General features: G+C 40.7%; 1 protein-coding gene across 3 annotated transcripts in view; it reads left to right on the forward strand.

The window, feature by feature from the left end:
- Window positions 1-22,202, forward strand: part of LOC140209970 (striatin-interacting protein 1 homolog) — a 66,995-nt gene extending 44,793 nt beyond the window's left edge. Inside the window, exons 20-23 of one of the 3 annotated variants that reach the window (XM_072278671.1) lie at window positions 4,832-5,036; window positions 12,687-12,930; window positions 16,260-16,325; window positions 19,515-19,589. In XM_072278671.1, coding sequence (XP_072134772.1) covers window positions 4,832-5,036; window positions 12,687-12,930; window positions 16,260-16,302 — 492 coding nt within the window. In that variant the 3' untranslated portion in view covers window positions 16,303-16,325; window positions 19,515-19,589. Of the gene's footprint in view, window positions 1-4,831; window positions 5,037-12,686; window positions 15,371-16,259; window positions 16,326-19,514 lie in introns of those variants that run through there. The other 2 variants (XM_072278670.1, XM_072278672.1) reach the window with 2 other exon arrangements.
- The last annotated feature ends 1,602 nt before the right edge of the window (window positions 22,203-23,804 follow it).

Raw genomic sequence — 23,804 nt, forward strand, 5'->3', positions numbered from 1 at the left:
GCTCTCAGCGAAACGCGCCTAGCAGACAAGGGCCAGCCGACAGAACGTAGTGGTGGATACACGTTCTTCTGGAGCGGTCGCAGCAGCGCTGAACAACAAGAAGCAGGCGTGGGATTTGCTATCAATTCTAACCTCGCCCGTAAACTCACCAAGCACCCAGAGAGCATCAACGACCGCCTGATGACACTTCAGCTCCCACTTGCCAACAAGAAGAATGAATGCTACGCTGATTAGTGCCTACGCTCCCACCATGACCAACCCAGATGACATTAAAGACAAGTTCTTTGAAGAACTCGACGCCCTCATCTCAGCAATCCCACAGTCAGAGAAGCTCATCGTTCTCGGGGACTTCAATGCCAGAGTAGGGGCAGACTACCAAACCTGGGAAGGGATCATTGGAAGACACGGCACTGGCAAGTGTAACAGCAATGGCCTTCTGCTCCTCAAGACGTGTGCCACAAACGACCTTGTCATCACCAACACCCTGTTTCGCTTACCCACCCGTAAGAAGACGTCATGGATGCACCCACGCTCGAAGCACTAGCATCTGATTGACTACATCATCACCAGGAAGAGGGACAGGATGGATGTCAGAGTGACGAGAGCCATGTGTGGTGCCGACTGCTGGACTGACCACCGACTCATTGTGTCCAAGTTCAGGCTTCGCATTCTGCCCATGAGAAAACCCCAAGGGCAGAAGACTGCAAAGAGGTTGAATGTCTCCAAGCTGAAAAGTAGCAGGGTTGCAGAAGAATTCGTCGATGACCTTGAAGGCAGACTGCCAGACACACCACAGGAAGACGGGACCAGCGTTGAGGAACAGTGGTCGGCCTTCAGAGACGCCGTCTACACTACCGCCCTCGAACATCTCGGACCAGCAACCCGAAGAAACCAAGACTGGTTCAATGAGAATGATGAAGAAATACAGGCACTACTAACGGAGAAACATCAACATTACAGAGTGCATCAGGACGACCCCACGTCGCTAGCCAAGAAAGATACCTTTACCAACGCAAGAAGAAAGGTGCAGAAAAAGCTTCGAGATGCAAGATAGCTGGTTCAGCAAGAAGGCCGATGAAATCCAGGGCTATGCAGACAGCCACGACATAAAGAGCTTCTACGATGCGCTTAAGGCTGTATACGGACCCCAGTCCTCTGGCTCCTCACCCCTCCTCAACGCGGATGAGACGCAGCTGCTGACAGAGAAGAAGCAGATTCTGGATCGGTGGGCTGAGCACTTTAACAACGTCCTTAACTGCCCTGCCGACATCAATGACGAGGCCATTGCCCGCCTGCCCCAGGTAGAGATCAACAAGAACCTCGACACCCTCCCCACAGTAGATGAAGTCAGGAAGGCAGTGAAGCAACTCTCCTGTGGCAAAGCGCCAGGACCCGATGCAATCCCTGCTGAGGTATACAAAGCAGGAGGCCCTGTCATGATGCAAAAGCTGACTGTACTCTTCCAGTCCATGTGGAAAAAGGGACAGGTCCCGTAACAGCTGAAAGATGCCAGCATAGTCCACATCTACAAGAGGAAAGGCAACCGCCAGTCTTGCGACAACCACCGAGGCATCTCCCTCTTGTCCATTGCGGGGAAGATTCTGGCCTGCGTCCTGTTGGCCTTCTCCAACATCTTGAGCAAGGTCTGCTCCCAGAAAGCCAGTGCGGCTTCTGTGCTGAATGTGGGACCGCGGACATGATTTTTGCTGCGCGCCAACTCCAGGAAAAATGCCAGGAGCAACACAGCGACCTCTTCGTGACCTTTGTTGATCTAACCAAGGCTTTCGATACGGTCAGCAGAGAAGGCTTGTGGAAGATCATGGAGAAGTTTGGCTGCCCCAGCAAGTTCATCACAATCATCCAGCAGCTCCACGACGGTATGATGGTGAAAGTTCTGGATGATGGCGACGAGTCGGAGGCCTTCCCAGTGACAAATGGCATCAAACAAGGCTGTGTTCTTGCCCCGACTCTGTTCAGTATGGTATTCTCTGCCATGCTGACAGATGCCTTCCATAACTACGAAGAAGGAATCCATGTCAGATACAGGACTGATGGCAGGTTGTTCAACCTTAGGCGCCTGCAGGCAGTTACAAAGGTGCGAGAGACTGTCATCAGAGACTTGTTGTTTGCTGATGACTGCGCACTCAATGCCAGCACAGAGCAGGAGATGCAGCGTGAAATGGACTGCTTCTCACAAGCCTGCGACAACTTCGGTCTCACTATCAGCACCAAAAAGACCGAAGTTATGTACCAGCCTGCCCCAGGAAAGCCATACCAGGAGCCGCGCATCAAGGTGAAGGGCCAGAACCTCCAGGCAGCCGACAGCTTCACCTACCTGGGCAGCATACTCTCTCGCGCAGTGAACATAGACGCTGAGGTCAACAACAGGATTGCCAAAGCCAGCGCCGCCTTTGGGAGATTCCATGAGAACGTCTGGGAGCGGAGAGGACTCAGCCTTACCACCAAGCTGAAGGTCTACTGTGCAGTGGTCCTTACCATCCTCCTTTACGCCAGCGAGACCTGGACTGTCTACAGCAGACACGCCAAACAGCTCAACCATTTTCACCTGAGCTGTCTCCGCAGACTCCTCCACATCAGGTGGCAGGACAAAGTCCCCAGCACGGAAATCCTGGAACGAGCTGGGCTCTGCAGCGTCTACACCCTCCTGCTGAAAGCCCAAGCCAAGTGGGCTGGACATGTGGTCAGAATGCCAGACAGCCGATTGCCTAAGCAGCTGCTGTACGGAGAACTGTGTCAGGGCAAGCGCTCAGTCAGGGGGCAGAAGAAACGTTACAAAGACTGCCTGAAAGCATCCCTCAAAGGCCTGGGTGTCGACATCAACATGTGGGAGACGCTTGCCCTCGACCGTCCAGCTTGGCGCAGCAAGATCACCACAGGAGCCCGTGCAGCTGAAGTCAGGTGCATCATCGAGGTGCAACGAAAGCGTGCTGTGTGCAAGGCCCGAGCGGCATCCACTGCCACGACAGCACCCACCCACTTGTGTCCCACATGTGGGCGAGCCTTCAGGGCCCGGATTGGCCTCATTAGTCACCTCCGGACCCACAGCCACCAATCTCCCATTTGACTTTGAAGCCATGGTCATCTTCGGCTACGAAGGACGAACAACAACAACATCCCAGAGGCGGCACCTTCCAAGCTGTGCCTGGAAAATGGTTGACTGGTGAGCTCCAGGAATGCAAGTTAATCTGCTGTTTTAATAAAAACTCAGTTTGAGTGCCATTGCAGGTTAGGACCTCCATAGAACTCCAAACACCTTGAAAAGCAAAAAAAGAGACATTAAAGAAAGGAATTTAAGCTGTTTCTGCAGATGAGCTTAAAGAGGCAAACACTTGGCGCCACCTTAACCCCACCATCTAACTCACTGCTTTCAAGCCTATGAGCAAAACGGTTCTGAACTGTCTTACAGCTTGTATCTCACCAACTATCAGTGACAAAAGTCACTACTTTTTAAACACAAGCACAACTAACTGACGCTATATAAAAACAATTCACTCTAAGCATGGTGTAGTGTGTAACGGCCACTCAGGAGCATAAATCTGATGCTAGTTAGACACACTTCGGCAACAGTCTTCTGCCCCAATTAGGAAACATAGTGTCCCAATTAAACGAAGGGAATCCCAGCTATTTTCTCAATTCATTTTTGCTCTTAAGAGTTGTCCCAAATAAGCTGCCCTGATTAACTGATGGCCAAATTAGCCAGAATCCACTGTATTCGTTTGACTGGTTTTAAGTTGTATCTCGTCTCCCTCAGAAAACCATTGCACAAATTTTCAGTCTCTCTTTGTGGTTCAGGTAGACCAAAAGTACGTGGATCTGGTCAAAGTACAGATTTGTAGTATCTCAAAAGTGTCTTTAAAAAAAAACATTAATTTTCAATAAGGAAAGCTAACACTAGTTTGACATTGGAGGGCCTCCCGAAGGGGTTTTAGAAAAACTGAAGACACTTTTTTTTAAAAAAAAACTGAAGGCACAGTGTACACATCCTTATGCAGAATTCAACTTGGCGTACAATATGTCAGGCTTCTAGGTTGCTTCATTGCTGAGCTATACACAAGATACACACTTAGTTCTTGATTTGCTTTGCAATCCCCCATCCCTTTTCAGCGTGACGATAGTATAATTTTGAATTGAGACAGCAAACCTGATTTTAGATCTACCAATTTAGGAGAATAGCTGTGCATTGTACCTTTATAAAACTATATGCAAAGCAATCTTATCCATTTGCAGTGGGGAAAATTAAAATTAGACTCCCTTAGGCTATAGAGGGCTTCCTGCGGAGGATTTAGAAAAAGAATGACAGAATATACTACATATCCTTATGGTAATTTTAGCTTGCATGCAAAATGTTTAAGCCATTTCATTACTGAACTGCAGGACATGTGGACATTCTATTTTATTACATACGAACCAAATCAAGGCAGCAGGTCCCAGGCCTGAGAACGTATTGAAGAGGCAGGGCAATGAGCCACCTGCTGTTTGGCCTATTTAAGCTCCAGGCATGATTGAAAAGGTCAGGGTGTCAAGCGGAGGAGTGGGACGGGCTGGTACTCAGCTTGATGTTCCATTGGGTTTCTCTGCCTATGAATCTCAGGGTTGTATATAGTATAAATACTTTGATAGTAAATGTACTTTGCACTTAATACTTAAAGTAATATTGCTGCTGGCCTCCAAAAACCTGTTAGAAATTCATCGCCTTACCAATTGTGGTTGACATAATTACTAAAGCTTTTTATTTCTAAAGTATCAGTTATCTGAAGAGGGCTATCTTGGGAGCTTTTGTCTTCAATAAAGATTATTGTTTTTTTTTAAGATGCTTGTCGTTTTTAAGTCAGCCCCAATACTGAAACGAGCACTCAAGGTCAAACAAGCCATGATGCAGTTGTATGTCCTGAAGCTACTGAAAGTGCAAACCAAATACCTGGGGCGCCAGTGGCGGAAGAGCAACATGAAGACGATGTCTGCAATTTATCAAAAGGTGCGCCACCGACTGAATGATGACTGGGCTTATGGAAATGGTATGTGTCCGTTTATATTTCTCTGTCACATAAGATTAGAAATATAAATCTTAACACTTTTAGTGTTTTCTCTACAGTGATCAAATGTGTGCTTATAACTTTTGTTTCATCTGATCAAATGTAAAATCAACTTGTTATAAGTGTTAATTATTTTAAACAAATTAGCTAAAAAGGGACATCCGATTCCTCAGGATGCATTGTTATATCACAATTATGTTGGTGCTTCATGTGAAGTTAATTTGTTTTAAGTGCAGTCATTAATGTTATAAGTAAATATATTGGTCTATCTTAATATCACAAGATATCTCAAATAACACTTCAGTTTTTTAATTAATTTTTTATTGCAACACCAACAAATTACATTCAATACAACCAATTGCCAATTACATTTTGACTGTTTAACCCAACCACCCCACAAGCTTCATCACCATCCCCCCTCCACCCCTCTCTCCCCCCATCCCTCTCCCCTCCACCAACCAACTGAATAGCAGTACATACACAGACAAAGCATTCCTATTTTAACAAAAGATCTTTTTAAGTTAGATATCAAATTTGTCCACATTAAGATTGCATTTGGTCGTGCATCATTTACTATTGCTGATGAAAGTTCCAGGTAAGATATGTCCAAAAAGCTCTGAAGCCAGTGAGTATTTGAAATATCATGGGGAGGTTTCCAATGCTTGGCTACAATCTTCTTAACTGCAGTCAGGCCTGCCAGCCAGATTTTGTGTGTTTTTTCCGTAAAGGAAAGGTGGGAGTCATCATTTAGAAGATGTACAGCGGGGTCCATTGGTAATTGTACCCCTGTTAGTTCTGTAGTTCTGATGACCTTCCCCCACAAACTAAAAACCCCTGGACATCCCCATACAACATGTATAAAAGAGCCACTGGTTCCGTAGGGGCAAAATGAGCAATATGGGCCAGGAACCAGTCCCATTTGATGTCTAATTCTCGGTGTTAAATATGCTCTATGACAAAATTTCAAGTGTATATATTGATGATTTGGGTTTTTTGAAGCACCGGCAGCATTATCCCAAATCACATCCCTGTCTAAGTCTTGTCCCAATTCAGATATGTCCCTATCCCAGGCTTTCATTCCCGATGTGGGCATATATTTCTGGGAGTTTAATTTATCATAGATATATGACAGTATCTGTCCTGGGGCACTCTGTATCCAACTTAAAATGGGATGATCCTTTAAATCTGACCCCCAGGGAATGCCGTAGGCTTTACAAGCTGATCTTACTCGAAAGTAGAAGAAAAGAGGGTGATTATCAATATTATATCGAGATATCAGTTCTTGAAAGCTAAGGATAGTACTTGCCCCATTAATATCTTGAACAGTAGTAATACCTTTATCCTCCTCCCAAGTTCTGTTAGTGAATGGTCCCCCCCTCGACTGAAAACTATTATTGTTCCATAATGGAGATGATTTGCACCATACGCTTTTAAATTTTAAGAATTTTTCTGCTGTTCTAAACACTTGTAGTATATGGGTTAAAATTGGACCGTAATACAAATCAGATTTTTTTTGGTAGACATACCTATAAGGAGAAAGTCCGTCAACCTTATTGGTGCTATTAGCTCCTGTTCGCTAATGCCGCACCTCCCCCTTGTACCCCATCTGTTATTTATTTATGTACACACATTCTTTCTCTCTCTCTCTCCTTTTTCTCCCTCTGTCCCTCTGACTATTTTACCCCCTGCCCATCCTCTGGATTTTTCCCCTCTCCCCCTTTTCCTTCTCCCTGGGCCTCCTGTCCCATGCTCCTCTCATATCCCTTTTGCCAATCACCTGTCCAGCTCTTGGCTCCATCCCTCCCCCTCCTGTCTTCTCCTATCATTTTGGATCTCCCCCTCCCCCTCCCACTTTCAAATCTCTTACTAGCTCTTCCCTCAGTTAGCCCTGATGAAGAGTCTTGGCCCGAAACGTCGACTGTACCTCTTCCTAGAGATGCTGCCTGGCCTGCTGCATTCACCAACAACTTTGATGTGTGTAGCTTTTGTTCTATATTTTTCCACGATGAAACTTTATCCTCCTCTATCCAATAGCTAAGCCTTTTTAATACAAATGCCCAATGATACAATTTAAAATTTGGACATGTCAATCCCCCATCCGACTTTTTGAATTGTAGAGCTGACCATTTTATATTGGGTCGTTTACCATTCCAAACATAACATTGTAGTAAGGAGTCCAGTTTTTGCCAATATCCTGCTGGAGGTGCAAGTGGGATCATTGAGTTGATAAAATTAATGCGGGGTAAGATGTTCATTTTACGGGTTGGAACTGATGCTGACAGGTGTCTCCGTCTATTAATATCTATTTTTTTCAAAATTAAAGAGTAATTTGTTTTAGCCACAGATTGGATGGTAATTGGCACAGTCCAAGGGGTCCTTACCGGGCTTAGGTATAACTGTAATCAGGGCTGTATTTAGATCTCTATGGAAAGCGCCATTTCCAAAAGCATAATTTAATGTTTCTAACCATACTGGTCCAAGAATATCCCAAAGTGCTAGGTAAGGTTCCACAGGTATGCCATCTATACCTGGTGTACAGCCCTTATTTGTAGCTTTGACTGCTTTAAGTAGCTCATCCAGTGTAATAAGGAGAGTCTAGAGTTTTGGTGTCCTCTAATGACAACGTAGGGAGGTCTAATTCACTAAAAAAATCTGTGAAGTCATTCTCAGAAGGAACTGAACCACTTGTATACAGCTCTTTAAAGTAATTCTTGAATGTCTCGTTTATTTCCTCTGTTGAAGATACTACTCCACGTTTAGCACATCTAATCGCTGGTATAGATCTTTTATCTTCCGGTTGTTTGAGCGTTAGAGCTAAAAGATGGCTCGGTCTGCTGCTTTCTGCGTAATACTTATGTTTGGTTATATGGATCATATATTCTGCCCTGCTTCTTAATAAATCATTTTATTCTGCTTGTTTTGTTTTGAGCTTGTTTTCTTTTGTTATGGTGTGTCTCCTTTTGAGATCTTTCTCCAAAACCTTACATTCTTCTTCTAGGGTGGAAATCTTTTGATGCCGGCTTTTATGTAGGTGAGAACTGAACCATATGGCGTTATTTCATAAGAAACCCTTGATGGAGGCCCAAATCACTGTCACATCTGAGACACTATTTTTATTTAAATTTATAAATTCTGTCAGTTTTGTTCTCAGTTGTGATAGAAATTTGTCGTTTTTTAGAAGGGTGGAGTTAAACCTCCACCTAGTAGCCTTATTTTTAATTTTGCCATAATTAAATGCAGATATGACTGGGTTGTGATCAGATAGATGTCTGGACAAAATTTCTGTTGAGTGTACTAATGGCAGCAGACCGGAGAATATAAGAATGTAATCTATCCAAGAGAAAGTTTTATGTCTTGTGGAGGAGAAGGTATAGTCTTTAGCAGGTGGATTATGCACCCTCCACACATCAGTTAAATTTAAATCCATTAGAAAAAGGTTAAGTGCTTTGGAAGCAGATTCTTGAGAGCTTGATATAGTTCAGGAAGTTTATCGAGGGTAACGTTTACCAAAGCATTCATGTCTGAACCAACATATAGTTGGTAGTCACTTAACTTCAGTAATTATGAGGTAATTGACGGAAAAAATTTAACCTCAAATATAGTTGGGGCATATAGGCTAATGAATGCAACTTTTTTTTACCCTGAATAGATGTGCAGCGAAAAGCTAGACGTCCTTTATTGTCGGCGCCAGTCCTTTCAATTGATACATTAATATTACGTCTCATTAATATCATAACTCCTTTCGTACAAGTACCATCAGCTGATGCCACAACAGGTGTATAAAAGTGGTTTTGAACCCTGGGAATGTCATTAGGTTTAACATGTGTTTCCTGTAACAGCGTGATATCTATTTTCTTTCTGCGTAAGAAACCTAAAACCTTTGAACGCTTGTAGGGAGAGTTTAATCCTCTGACATTAAATGATACAATAGTAAGATTTTCTAATTTATCTGTGTTGCTCCTCTTCCCCTGGATCTGTTGTTGTAAGTTGGTGGTGGAGCCCTTAGTTACCCCCTTCCCGCCCCGCCTCCCATCACCCCTCGCATTCAACCCTTTACTTTGTAACATCTGTGAGTGTCACTTAACAATGTCAGACACTGAACACTGACATTAACCGCCCCCCTCTAGCACCAACAAGTTAGAAAGGCAAACAGTTCTCTTAGACAATCAGATCAAAGAGACAAGAAAAAAGAAACCTGGACAAACCCGTTAACCTATATAATTAAAACCATTTCTGTCTCAGATATAATATAACACACAATCAAGACCCCAACAGCTATCTTAACGACGGTGCCAGTGATGTCTTATCTGGTGCCCAGGAACGTAAACAAGTCTACTGGAGACATAACGTTCTAAAGTTATTCAGAACAAACTGCTGTTTTTCAGCTTCATTCTTGATGAAGTATTACATTTGGGTATATTGAATATCACCTTAAAACTCTGACCTGCAATAGTCAGCAACAAATTGGCCCCTTAATTAACTAAATACGAAAGTGCAACGAATGACTTTCCAATAAAAGAATAACCAGAAAACTTCACACCTAGGATGCTAACTTGCCCGTGCCTGTTAGATTGCGCATACAGGCTGGTCTGAACTCTTAATGCAGTTCCATCTTGAGGGGCATGTGGACTTTGCCCACGGTCTTCTTCCATATCTCCCAGCACCGATGATTTCAGAGCTTCTTTCGCTTCCTCTGCTGAGTTAAATGACATCTTCATGCCCTTGATATTCACTCTCAAAATCGCTGGGTATATGAGGAACGAGTCGATCCCCTTCTATTGAAGCTTAGTGCGGATCTCCTTGTATCCCTGCCGTTCCTGCATCGTGCCGGGGCTGTAGTTGGCGAAGAACTACAGTTGGGTCCCATTAGGGAGAGTAGGTTTGACTTTCCTCGCGCCCTCCAGGATAGCCTGCCAGTTGGTGTACCGTAGAAGCCTAAAAATCATGGTCTGCGGTCTTGAGGTGTTGTTGGAAAAGATCCCATGTGCTCTATCGATCTCCAATGGATTGCTGTGAGAATTCTTGAGCGCTGGAATCCAATTAGGCAGCATCTTCTGGAGGTAACCTCTTGGATCGTCGCTCTCAACTCCTGTTGGTAAGTTGACCAGCCGCACATTGTTTCTCCTGGATCTGTCCTCCAAGTCCTTTAACTTCTTCCATATCTTACACACCTCCGCGAGACAGGAGTTACTAACTTTCTCATTCTTGCATAAGCAAACCTGAATGTTGTCTATTTTATTGAAGACCATGCTAAATTTTTTAGCATGGATGTCCACTTGCTTCTTTTACAACCGGTGAATGTTGTCATTCTCTGCCATATGCTTCTGTATGGGGTCAAGAGCCTTTTCCAGCAACTCCTTTAGCATGTGGGCTACCGTTTCTTGCAGCGATTCCATCTCTGTTGCCATTGTTTGCTTAATTAGCATAGCTATTTCCTCGGATGAATTGCTAGCTTGGTGTCGTCTGCTGGTATCTTGTTTCCTGGTTGAATTTGGATCTTTTTTTGAAGTCATGTCTTTAGTTGGATCTTTCTCCAACTCAACCTTGTATTAAAACTGTCTATGAGCCCTAAAGAACTTGAAAAAGGAGGATTATATGTCAGCGCTCAGTGCTGTGCTGCCACCTTGCCTCACTGGAAGTCCCTTCTGTTTTTATGGTTGTGGGTAGATGATGAATAATGGCTGGAATACTGGGAGACTACTTGTCTTTTTGTAGATTTACAAGAAAGTCATCCAAACATAGCTTGGTTCTGTTCAGCATTACACCTGCAAGAAATACACCAATTCTGCCCACCTCAGAATAACTAAGTGGTGCCTTTATTTTAACATATTAGGTGTAGGTAAACCTGTATCTTTGGAACTTTCTGATGAGAAGCCATTGAAGTGTCGTTACCTTGATCTGCTGAGAGTATTCCTTGCATCTGGCTGTCAGACCAGGACTCTGGGATTTTGGCCCAGCTACAAACAAAGAATGTTGTGTGTATGTGTATGTCTTGAGGGAAAAATAGGAAGTGATGTATTACCATTCTTTTGTGCCTAATTCAGCGTTGGAATAGAAGTCATACACTATAGCCAAGATGTACAAATGATGGAGAAAATGGCAGTCTGAGTCAGACTGGTGAATCTTCTATGGTGTAAGCTTTCAGAATATTGTCATAGAAACAGACCTTTTGTCTATGCAACTGTCAAGCATCCATTTACATTTGCCCTATTTAGTATATTAATTTTTCTTTATTTTACTGTAGTTTCAACTGCAGTCCTTGTGGCAAATTGAGAATATTCCATCATAGATTAGTGTCTGCTTAATAGGTGATCCATGTACCATGTATACCTCCATCCAATGCTAATGGGCTGTGATTGTTGTGTGTGCAATCCTTCAGTGGCACTACAATAATTAATCACTAACTTTTTTGCTCCTAACTCACTGGCTTTCAACTTCTCTCATCTGGAAGGATGAATGTATCTGGTATTGGGGGATACTTCCATATTTTCTTTGGTGGCCCTAATCTGGTATTGTAAATATTAATGTAGAATACGAGTTCAAATTCTTAGGGTGGAGCTTGAACCAATGTTGTTTTGATTTGCAAACGTGTTAACCACTGAGCCAAATCTGACTCGAGCAAGATTAAAGCAAGATCTTTACTCTGGACAGATAGTTTTGATTTGAAAGGGATCAATTGAATACTGAAACTGGCTAGCTAAAGACCATACAATGGTTCAAAATTAGGGTTTATTGGGTTTCCAGCCTAATATGACTGAAATGCAGAATCTGGGCTTAATTTTCATTGGTGTTTGCAGATGTGATGCATTATTTGGGTGAAATATTAGAGATTGCATTTAGGTATACAGTGCCTTGAAAAGGTATTCAACCCCCAAACCTTTGTTCACATAAATGAGTATTGCAACCATGGATTTGATCAATTTAAGAGAATTTTTATTTGTGAATCACATGCTTTTTTTTCATAGTAGAGGCCAAAAAACAGGGATATTTGTTGTCCTTGAGTGTTAGAGTCCTGATCTTAACCCGACCAAACATCCCTGGCAAGTCCTCAAGATTACTTTACACTTCTGCTCTCTAACTAAGCTGGCACAGTTTGAGCAATTTTGCATGGAGGAACTGGCAAATTTTGCTCTATCACTTTGTGCAAAGCTAATGGAGACGTATCAAAAAAGATTATGGCTGTAATAGCGGTGAGAGCTGCTTCAACTAAGTACCGAACAAAGGGGATGAATACTTTGAACAGCTGACTTTTTAGTTTTTGAGTGTTTAGTTTTTCGTGCTTTATAATTTTCCCTGTTTTTCAGGCTGTACTGTGTGGGGGGGAAAGGGAGCATGTGATTCACAAATAAAAGTTCTCAGTTAAATTGATCAGATCCCTAGTTGTAATAGTCATTTATGTGAGCAAAAGGCAGGGGGCTGAATACTTTATCAAGGTACTGTATATTCAAGTAAAAATGTAAGTTTTTGAGAAGAGATCTGAGAACCCTTTAAGGCACGTGATGGTATTAGTGTTCTAGAATAGATTTTTCATGACCACAAGCTAAATCTGTGACACACCAGAAAACCTGGTGGAAATGCATTTAAATTATGTTTTAAGTACAGTTTTCTGATGTTTACAATTATTATTTTTAGATCTTGATGCCCGTCCGTGGGATTTTCAAGCAGAGGAATGTGCATTGAGAGCCAACATCGAACGATTTAACAGTCGCAGATATGACAAAAACCCAAGCAACCCTGATTTTGCCCCAGTGGATAACTGTTTACAGAGCGTCCTGGGGCAACAGCTCGTATTACCAGAAGAATTCCAAATGAACTATGATCTTTGGCTTGAGAGAGAAGTTTTCTCAAAGCCAATCAGCTGGGAAGAGCTTTTGCAGTAATTTCCAGTTCTATTTTGTACATTAGTCTATTGTTTGTAACAGTGTATAAATACAGTAAGTTGCTAGGTTTTGCAGGCTGTGAGAGATCATAGTGTTTAATTTATGACAAGAATTCTAGCAAAGTTACTTTCTATCTATTAATTTATGGTTTGAGGCTAAATGCCATACAATGAGGACCTGCTGGAAAATGCTTTTGTAGATATTGGGTGAGGCATCATTTAGCTTGAGGTGAGACAGATGGTTGAGCACCTTAATTGCTTCTCACATTATATAGTTAAGGTTCCGGAAGACAATCATGCCCACTAATTCTGATGAGAAAGTAGAATGAGTGAAAAAACAATAAGAAACAGTTTTGTACTTTGATTGCTAAAATTAAGCAAGAATATCACCCTAAAGGTTGCCAGCAAAAGGGCAACCAATTATTACCCACCACTACTATGGCAAATTCAGTCAAGTGACTAGACTAGTTCTCAATTGGATATTTACTGTTAATTGATTATTTTTTACTTCTGAATGGACCAAATATACTTTTTGGTGACAAAGAATGCAAATACAATGCTTTTTGATGTAACTGTCCTTGACTTACTTTTAATTTTGTCTCCTCGCAATTCCCAGTTTAGATAATCGTCTCCTCGCAATTCCCAGTTTAGATAATCATCACAAATCTTACTTTCTCCCAGGACCTTAAAACTGTGGAATTCTTCATTTGTTCAAGATATCAACTTGATTAATTTTATCTTTTTTAACCTGTTTTAGTTTATGGGCTTACCGTATTTCTTAGTAAACATGAAGAGCTGCTTCGTGCGATGTGGTCAACTGAGGGATTAGTAGCATTGTGATCTGGTGTATTTTTTGAATTGTTCCTATTTAATCATTATGTAATGGCGGATTTTCTGACCCTTGTACAAATCTCAGTCATTGTGAACTGAAGTTTAGTTGTGTAATTTAATGTATTTTTGCTCTTCTCACCTGGTCATGACCAAAATTATGATTGTCCATTCAAAAAGTACAAGTCCAGGAATCCCACAGTATTGAATTCCATTGTACCAGAGCTTATGGAATTCTGGTGAACTAAAATAGTTTTGGAGAACTGCAATGAGTTTAGCCCATCTTTTTCATTCCCATGTGTAGGATTTTGATTGTGTGAATTATTTGCCATTAACTTCCATTTTATGAAATTTCAACAGATCAAAACTCCCCCAATTCACTCTCATTGTTGAGGATTCTGGTAAACTAAATTCAACTGATTATGCAAATTTCAATCCAAATGCAAAGAATTCATGCGAATTTAGAATACGTAATAATTCCTAATGGCCTTTTGCCAATGTTAAGCACACTGAGAATTGTTATCTACGATGATGTGACAAAACATTACTGTTTTATATACCTTAGTTTGAATGTTAGCCTTGTCAGTTTGCTGAATACATTATTTAATGCATGATGCAAAGTTTCACTTGTTTTTACCATGAAGCTAGTTTTGGAGACCGAGACTCAAGTTAATTCTTGTACACTAGGAATGTGTGATACAGTAACTTATTACAATAATATTGAAAAATCATTGAAAACTGTGACGTGTATTTTGAATGTGTAAACATTCCTCAACCATTAGGTTAAAACATTTCAGACTATGAGTAGTGTTTACAGGGTAAAAAAGGAAATTGTTTTATTTCCCATATTGGAGAATGTGCCCTCAAGCAACCATATGTTTAGTGAAATGGATGAGGAATTATTGAAATTTTATTGATATCAAGCTATCTGTTCTTTCGTGACTTGAGCATTGTGGATGATACACTAAGCTGTGAAAATGGTTTATCAACATTACTGCACTGATGCACTCTATGCCTCTTATTAGCTCTCAAATAATAAGGATATTTTAATTTTGCAATATAAAATGTTCTTAACATCTGGTTATTTATCAGAAGAGCCAAAACTAAGAGTGCAAATGCTAGAAATCAGCAGCACATCAGTTATCTTTTGAAATATTCATGTTACTGTTTTCACATTTTCTGTATTTCCAGCATTCGATAAGGGCCTGATCAATCTTTGCACATTCCCACCTCTAGCTTTGGTGGTTGAATACCTACATATGTAAATTTTAACTAAAAATGCTTCTTCACCTAGTTACTTGCACCAATCCCTCAATACTTCTGTCTGCTATTCTATAAATTGGGATAACTGTAGTACATCTGTTTTATTTTCTTTCCTTCAAAATGCTGAATAAGGTCTGCTGGACCTTGGAGTTTCTGTTAATTTAGACCTGCAAGGCATATTAATCTGAGTAACTAAAGGTTCCTTGAAATTTAGGACATTTCTGTCAAAGCATTGCTGCAAAATGCAATCACACTGTATCCCTTGTTATGGTGCTGTATTAATATAGATGTGGATATTTAACACAAGGTTTTATGTATGTCAGTAAAGTAGGTCATTTCTGTAAAATTTGTTTTTGAATTCTTTTTTAATGGAGTTGTATCTTTTTATGTTTACTTTGTCTTTTCTAATAGGCTGTTGATGTTTTGAAAAATATGGTCTTTGTGAGGTATATGGGAATAAAATGGACATCAACCCAAAGGAAATGTTGTGACATAAAGATGGGTTTTGGAGAAACATTCAAAGGATGAGATGCGGAGATGCTAAGATAGTCAGAAAGGGAATGATTGAGTTTAAGGTTGCACCGGGGATCATTGTGGTAAAAGAAGCTTATAATGCTGGAGAATTGCAGATATCCAGTATTGTGATAGTTAGAGCTGAATATAACAATGGTATGAGTGCTTTTAGTGGTAGGTAATAAAAATAGCAACAGTTTCAGCCAATCCAGCCCACCTACCCAGATTATTTCCTTTGCCACATTTAATCCATCTGTCAGTCCTGCACCAAAATAATGCCTTACATCTCTAATAACTCCAGTACTGTTGATTATCTTAAAGTTCATTATTCAGATGAGGGAATTATTTGTAAAACCATCAATTTATGGCCCAACCCTAATGATGCTTAAGAAGGTGGTGGTTATCCACATGTTGATCCGCTGAAGTCATTCTGATGAAGGTACTCTCACAATGAAGTTTCAGAATTTAAACTCGGCAACAATAAAGAACTAGCAATAAATTTCCAAGTCAGGGTGGTGTGTGGCTTGGAACATTGATCCATCAAGGTCCAACTCTTGAAAGTGATAAGTTTACTTGTTCATATTAGAAATGTCAAAAAGTTCAAATTGCTTTTTCTTTTCATTGCCTTATGACCATTTGTGTTTAAATTCTACACGTGGTGGAAAGTGCAGTGTTTCTCAATATCCTGCCAATAAGTGAAAAACCTTTCTTTGCCCCTTCAGTAAAAGAACATACAAAAACTCCTCACCAAGAACAAAGTTTTAAGAAAACCTCCTTTGGAAATGCAGGTAATAGATCTGCTCACATTTCATATACTTACTGAAGCTTTGGGATATTTCTCCTACTCTGATTCTTCAAGTGTATTTCCATTTAGGCATAATATGCACTAAGCTGTCCACTACTGAATCTCACAAGCTTGTATTCCCTATTGATGAAATTTGTTCTGATATGAAGATGGGTTTGCTTTGCTGTTGTTAAATAAACCGATGTGGTGTTCTTGTCCTGTGACAGGACTTAAAGTTCTAAATGCAGATTCCTGCTTTTGTAGAGTTTTTTTAAAGAGAGAACTGTTCATGAAATATGCATGATGAAAGGCAGGTCAATTAGATTTTAAGTGTTTGCTAATCCCTTCACAGCCGGAATTACCAACCTGGTGTCTGCAGACCCCTTGCTTAATGGTATTGGTCCATAAAAAAAGGTTGGGAACCCCTGCTTGGAACCTCTGGTTTTAACTTTAGCTAAAATTCAGCTTAGTAAACACTGGTTTAGCTTCATTAGCTCTATTTTTCTGGGCACAACACTGAAGAATTTAGAGAATGTACAAGAAAAGGCATGCTAATGGTCACAGGGAAGCAGTTGATTAGCTAGAGAAGCTTCCCTGTAGGTCAGAGAAAACAAAAGATTTGACAAGAAATTTTAAATAGTTTGGCATAGATCAGGGAATACTTAGCTCAGTTTATCTGTTTCAGAAACTCTGTAGTTTTATCACATCCAGACATTTAGGGCTGCAAACCATTAAAGTCAGGATACCTGCAGACTCGGCTTCAGTGATCAGGTTCAATCCGAACCAAGGGCGCTGTCCGTATTGTTTGAATTTCTCCCTGTGCCAAATGGGCTTCATCTGTATGTTACTATTTCTTTCCACACCTCAAAGTTGCACTGGTCAGTTAGTTCAAAACACCTGCAAGTTGTCCCAATGTGTAAATTAGTGCTAGACTCAAAGTGGAGTTAATGGGAATGTGGGTACAATAAATATGATTTGTGTATGATTAGTGTAGTTTTCTATTTATATATAAAATATATAAATAAAACAATGATTATAGAAATAAAATCTAAATATATTTTATTCACTATAATTTAAAAATTAGGATGTTTGATGGTCAGTACAGACTTGATGGGCTGATGGGGCTGTTTCTTTTCTGTGGCTCTTCCTCTTTTGAACCAGGTGCTGCTCTTTTATTTTCCACCCTCCTACAACATTTACATCTAAAATGGATTGTCCGCATCCATGCTTGCACATAGCTGTTTCCCCCATCATCTGTTTAGCGGTGACTTTGCTCAGTGATATTTTTACATTGTTGTATTCTCATATTTCCATTGTTGACACAATTGCTCCATGGCTTATTTGGCAGAACCTGTACATACATTCAAGTGTGTGGGAGGCTGGCAGGATGGATTTGTCAGCTGCTGCAGGGCTGCGGGCATCTTCTGCTGTGTGGATGCTCAGTTCACAGCGGCATTTTCAATTTCCAAACTGAGTTACTAACAGTATGCAGAAGCAGAAACAGAGCCCAGTGAAGAACTATCAACTTCCAGTCCATACAACACAGCTGGAGTATTGTATTTAACTCTGGGCGTTACGCAATAGGAAATATATCATTTGCTTGGAGAGGGTACAGAAGAGTGGTACTAGGATAAAATCTATGAATGAATTGGGGTGGTAGTCCTTACAAAAGGGATTAAACTGAGACTTGGTAGAAGTGTTTGATGTTTTGATGAATTTTGTTAAGAGTAAGTAGAAAGAAAATATAGTGAAATGAAATACATATACCATGTCTGCAATGATTCTAACATGGAAACTCAAAGGTTTTGATACAGAAATCATTGCTGACACTTGCGATTTTCTTTTATAAAGAGCAGTGCAAGAGGAAAAGAAAATGATGAATTACAGCAATTGAAAGAAGGGATAGTAGTGTCAAAAAACATTAGTGATTTAACTGCAGCCAAACATCTTTAAAATAGTAACTGAAACATGGGATTTGAGAGGAAATGTGTTGAGAATAAGCAGTGTTTATGGAGAAAAGAAGTACTGGATGACAGCTAGAGGTTTGCCATTCTACCTCAATATGCATCAACACATAAAGATAAAATGACATTAGAAACTAAAATCACTAAATCCAAAAAGAACATCCTTGAAAGTTATTGCAGGTTTTGAGGTGTTCTTGTATTAGAGACAGGGTGGACGTTTAAAGCAATATGCAAACACACCTGCCACATGTAACAATGCCCCTTTAGTTCAGTTCATCAAGGCTGATACTTGCCAGTATTGTAAAAATTGTTTTTAGCTTCAGTGAAAATCCTTAATAGCAGTCTTAACCCTTCTAAAGCCTCTTCATTTAAAGTACACAAAAACTTTAATGATAAGCATTTACAGTATATGCAGTTGGTTCAAATCATTGTTGGAAGATGTGTGATTATTTGTAAAAGATGGAGTGCATATATAATAAAATGTATATAATTATATTTCATTCAAGGTGGGCTTTTATTGGTACTGTGCATAATTTTGTCCACTAGGTGATGCAATTGTAGAAGGGGAGAAGAACGTTTAACTTGCAATTTGAAGCAGAAGCCTCTTGCAAAAATGACACAGTACCAAATGAATGAACAAATTGCATTCCTCTCTGGCTGTCATCTGTATATTATATGATGCATAGTAGCTAGCACATTAAAATCCCCATCACTGGTGCATTCCCAATTTTCATTGTTTCACCACTAGTACCTTTGACTTCGATTACCTATGCATATAATCTCTGCTTGCTTCTCCCTTTGTGATGTATGCCTCTTCTTTCTTTGTAGTTAATTAAAAACCATCTTAGGCCTTTAAAATATAGAGGAAAGCCCTCCATGATCTCTTTATCTTCTCCTTTGCAAACACCAAGGCAAAGTATACATTATGGTACCTTTCCTACCTCCTGTGATATAAATACCCTTTTTGGATGGTCTTACACTCTCGCTCTAGTTACCCTCTTAGTTTTAATATATGTATAAAATGGTTGGGACCTTCCTTAGTTCTACTTGCCAAGGATATTTAACGGCCCCTTTTATTGCACCTGATTCCTTGTTCATTTTTTTATTTCTTTATATTCTCAAGGTTGCTTCCTAAACTTCACAATTGCTTTTATTTTGACTATAATTTGTAACATTTTCATAATCCAACATTCCCAAACTTTAATATCCTTGTCTTTCTTCCTCAACAGAAGGTATTGGACTCCGGATGAAGGGTATCAGCTGGAAGCATCCACTGTGTTTCCCTCCATAGATGCTGCCTGACCTGCGAAGTTCCAGCAGCATTTTGTGTGTTGCCTCTGCGTAATAATGTTATAATTGGCCTTTATCCAGTTTAACAATTTCCTCTGATATCAAATCATATCCATATGAAGGATAGATCGTTTAAATGTGGAAATTTAACTTCCATAGATTGGAATAAGTGGACTGAAAAGCAGTGAATTTCTGGAATATCTGCATAATTTTCTGTAACAATAAATCCGTGGACCACAAGAGGGCAGACCATAATTTGTAATGGATAATTGACCAGATTTATTCTAAAGACATAGGAACATTTAGCTAATACTAGTCACGGTGTGGTTGAGTTCACAGAGCTGTTTGGAAGGAAGAAACAACAAAATTTCATTCAAGTATTTTCTGTGCTGTGGGATATTGGTCCATACTAAACCAGACAAATCTGACAGTAATGTGAAATTAAGTCAGTTGAAGGTGTTCATAATATCATTTAATGTGATGTGAAACTGCTGCCTGCAAGGGGTTAGAGCATTACCTGCCAAAAAGGAATACATAAAATTAAAGAAATGTGTACTGTATTTAAATTCCAGCAAGCATTTGAGAAGATGCCTATATAAAGGGTTGTTCTGGGGGAAAAAAAATTAACTCATGCTGGAAGTTGTGTAGTGGCGGGGTAGAGAGGATTGGCTGTCTAAATGGGAAACAAAATCAGGCATAAATGGATTTTTTTTTCTGGTGGTCAGGTTGTGCAGGGATCAATACTGGGATCTCGATTTTTTCCCCCCCAAATGATATGACTGATTTTGATGAAGACATCAAAGATGTGAAAGGATCTTGGCAATTGTAGGGGTGACCTACAGCAGACTGAAAAGCTTGAGCATATAGATACTAAGAAAGAGGATGTGCTGGAGCTTTTGGAAAGCATCAAGTTGGATAAGTCACCGGGACCGGACGAGATGAACCGAATGTTATTGTGGGAGGTGAGAGAGGAAATTGCTGTGCCTCTGGTGATGATCTTTGCATCATCAATGGGGACGGGAGAGGTCCCGGAGGATTGGAGGGTTGTGGATGTTGCTCCCTTATTCAAGAAAGGGAGTAGAGGTAGCCCAGGAAATTATAGACCAGTGAGTCTTACTTCAGTGGTTGGTAAGTTGATGGTAAAGATCCTGAGAGGCAGGATTTATGAACATTTGGAGAGGCATAATATGATTAGGAATAGTCAGCATAGCTTTGTCAAACACAGGTTGTGCTTTACGAGCTTGATTGAATTTTTTGAGGATGTGACTAAACACATTGATGGAGGTAGTGCATAGATGAAGTGGATATGGATTTCAGCAAGGCATTTGATAAGGTACCCATGCTAGGCTTATTGAGAAAGTAAGGGATGGGATGCAAGGGGACATTGCTTTGTGGATCCAGAACTGGCTTGCCCACAGAAGGCAAAGAGTGGTTGTAGATGGGTCATATTCTGCATGGAAGTCAGTGACCACTGGTGTACCTCAGGGATCTGTTCTGGGACCCCTACTCCTCGTGAATTTTATAAATGACCTGGAGGAGGAAGAGGAGGGATGGATTAGTAAATTTGCTGATGACACAAAGGTTGGGGGTGTTGTGGATAGTGTGGAGGGTTGTCAGATGTTACATTGATAGGATGAAAAACTGGGCTGAGAAGTGGCAGATGGACCTGATAGAGGTGTATAAGATGAGAGGCATTGACCGTGTGGATAGTCAAAGGCTTTTTCCCAGGGCTGAAATGGCTAGCATGAGAGGGCACAGTTTTAAGGTTCTTGGAAGCAGGTACAGAGGAGATGTCAGAGTTGAGTTTTTTTACGCAGAGAGTGGTGAGTGCGTGGAATGGGCTGCCAGCGACAGTGGTGGAGGCGGATATGATAGGGTCTTTTAAGAGACTCCTGGATAGGTACATGGAGCTTAGAAAAACAGAGTGCTATGGGTAACCCTAGGTAATTTCTAAGGTAAGGACATGTTCAGCACAGCTTTGTGGACCAAAGGGCCTGTATTGTTTTCTATGTTTCTATATAGTTGCTAAATTTAGAATCATATTAGTGTACAGTACAGAAATTGGTCCTTTTGGCCCACCTTATCCATGCCAATTATAAAGCCTATTTCCTCTAATCTCAATTGCCTCATGAGGACTGTATCCCTTTATGCCTTTTCTGTCCAAATGCCTTTGAAATGTTATAATTGTATCTGCCCGTACCATGTCCTCTGACAGTTTGTTTCAGACCTTTTGTGTGAAAAACCTACTACTCTAAGGCTACGTCCTCACTACGCCAGATAATCTTGAAAACGCTGGTTTCGAGTAAAAATTAGGCGTACACACTAAACGTTTTTCAAAATATCTCTGTCTACACTAACACGGATATTTGGGCAAATGGCCTCTACTGGACACACGCAGGACACACAGAAAACAAGCGAAGAGGAAACGGTATACTTAGTGCGCGTTTGTCCAGTTACGGAGTAGAAAAACTTAAAAGGAATTGCTCTTGGCTCTCGCGCATGAGGACTTAAAACAAAAAAAAAACGAATACTGGAGCGTATGGAGGCAACCGACAGGGAGTTCACGGACAGTATGACCCGGCTGACGACGAACATTGTAAAACTGCCTAACTCTGTTGCATTAATAAAGTACCTTGTTAAATGTATAAAACATGTCTGCATCAGTGTTATCTTGTATTTCCATACAAATTTCAACCATCTTGCCTGAAGCCTGTGCCTTCTAGTTCTAGAATCCTTGCCTTGAGAAAAAGGCTCTGACTACATATTTTCTGATGATATAAATATAGGAAGGAAAGTAAATTGTGGAGGATGCAAAACGAATCAAAGGATATGGATGTTAAGCAAGTCAGTTAAGTTCCCTTTGACTGATAGAGCATGGAGGCAACTTCATGAATCCCAATAGCCCCTAATGGCTCTGTGATCTTAGACTCAGTCTCTAAGAATATCCTTCAGGAGGATACGTCCACAGAAAGCATCTGGCCCAGATGGTGCACCTGGCCAAGTAATAAATACTTGCACTAATCAACAGACTGGAGTGTTTACAGACGTCATCCTCTCACTTTGGCGGTCTGAGGTACCCATCTGCTTCAAGTAGGCTTCAATCATATCAGTGCTCAGGAAGGGACGTGGTTACCTTCCACAATGTCTATCATCCAGTAGCACTTAGTTCTACTGTGATAAAGTGTTTTGAGAGGATGGTCTTGAAGCATGTGAATTCCTGCCTGAAGAGTGGCCTGGATTTTCTCCAATTTGCCTACCATCACAACAGATCAATAGCAGACAATATTTAATTGGCTCTTCATTCAGCTCTGGAACATCTGGACATTAAAGATACATACGTCAGGATGCCCTTAATTGATTACAATCTAGAATTCAGTGCTATCATCATCATGGTGCTCATTACTAAGCTCCAAGACCTGGCCTCTGTCTCTCCCTGTGCAACTGGATCCTTCTTGATTTCCTCGCAGACAACCCCCAGTTTGTATGCATTGGCAAAAGCATCTCCTCCACAATCACCATCAGCATCAGTGCACCACAAAGCTGTGTGCTTAGCCCCTGCTCCACGCATTCTATACTTATGATTGTGTAGCTAACTACAGATCCAGCACCATATTTAAGTCTGCTGATAATATCACTGTTGCAAAAAGAAGTGAAGTTATGTTTCAGTTAGTATAGGGCATTAGAGCATTTTTTTTAAATGAAGGACAACAATGTGTTGGAAACAGTTTAGAGAAATCTTATCCTGTTACTGCATAGAATGGGCTGGTTTCTTATGAGAAAAGTTCAGACAGACTAGACTTGTACCCACTGAAGTTTAGATGAAGGAGAGGTGATTTGAAAAGAAAGATCCCGAGAGGTCTTGACAGGATAATTAACTCATGGTAGAATCTAGAACAAGGGGTCAATGTTTAGAAGTAAGAGGTTACCCATGTTAGACAGATGAGGTGAATGTAGAGATGAGAGTGCAGTCAGATCAATTATCAGTCCAAATAGCCTACTCCTGTTCCTCATTTGTATGTTTATAAGGTAGCTGCGAGAGATACAAAACTGCAAAACATGATAAAGTATCTTAATGAGTCACTAGGAAAGTGAAGGGACACAGAAGCAACGTAAGCCCCCAAAGACTGATAATTGTAATGCTATAAATGAAAATATGAAATGCTTGACATATTGTGATTACTTTGCATCAGTGGAAAAAGATCATGAAGTTGAGCATCCAGATCTTGACT

This window comes from Mobula birostris, chromosome 14 (assembly GCF_030028105.1).
Source record: "Mobula birostris isolate sMobBir1 chromosome 14, sMobBir1.hap1, whole genome shotgun sequence".
NCBI classification, from domain to species: domain Eukaryota; kingdom Metazoa; phylum Chordata; class Chondrichthyes; order Myliobatiformes; family Myliobatidae; genus Mobula; species Mobula birostris.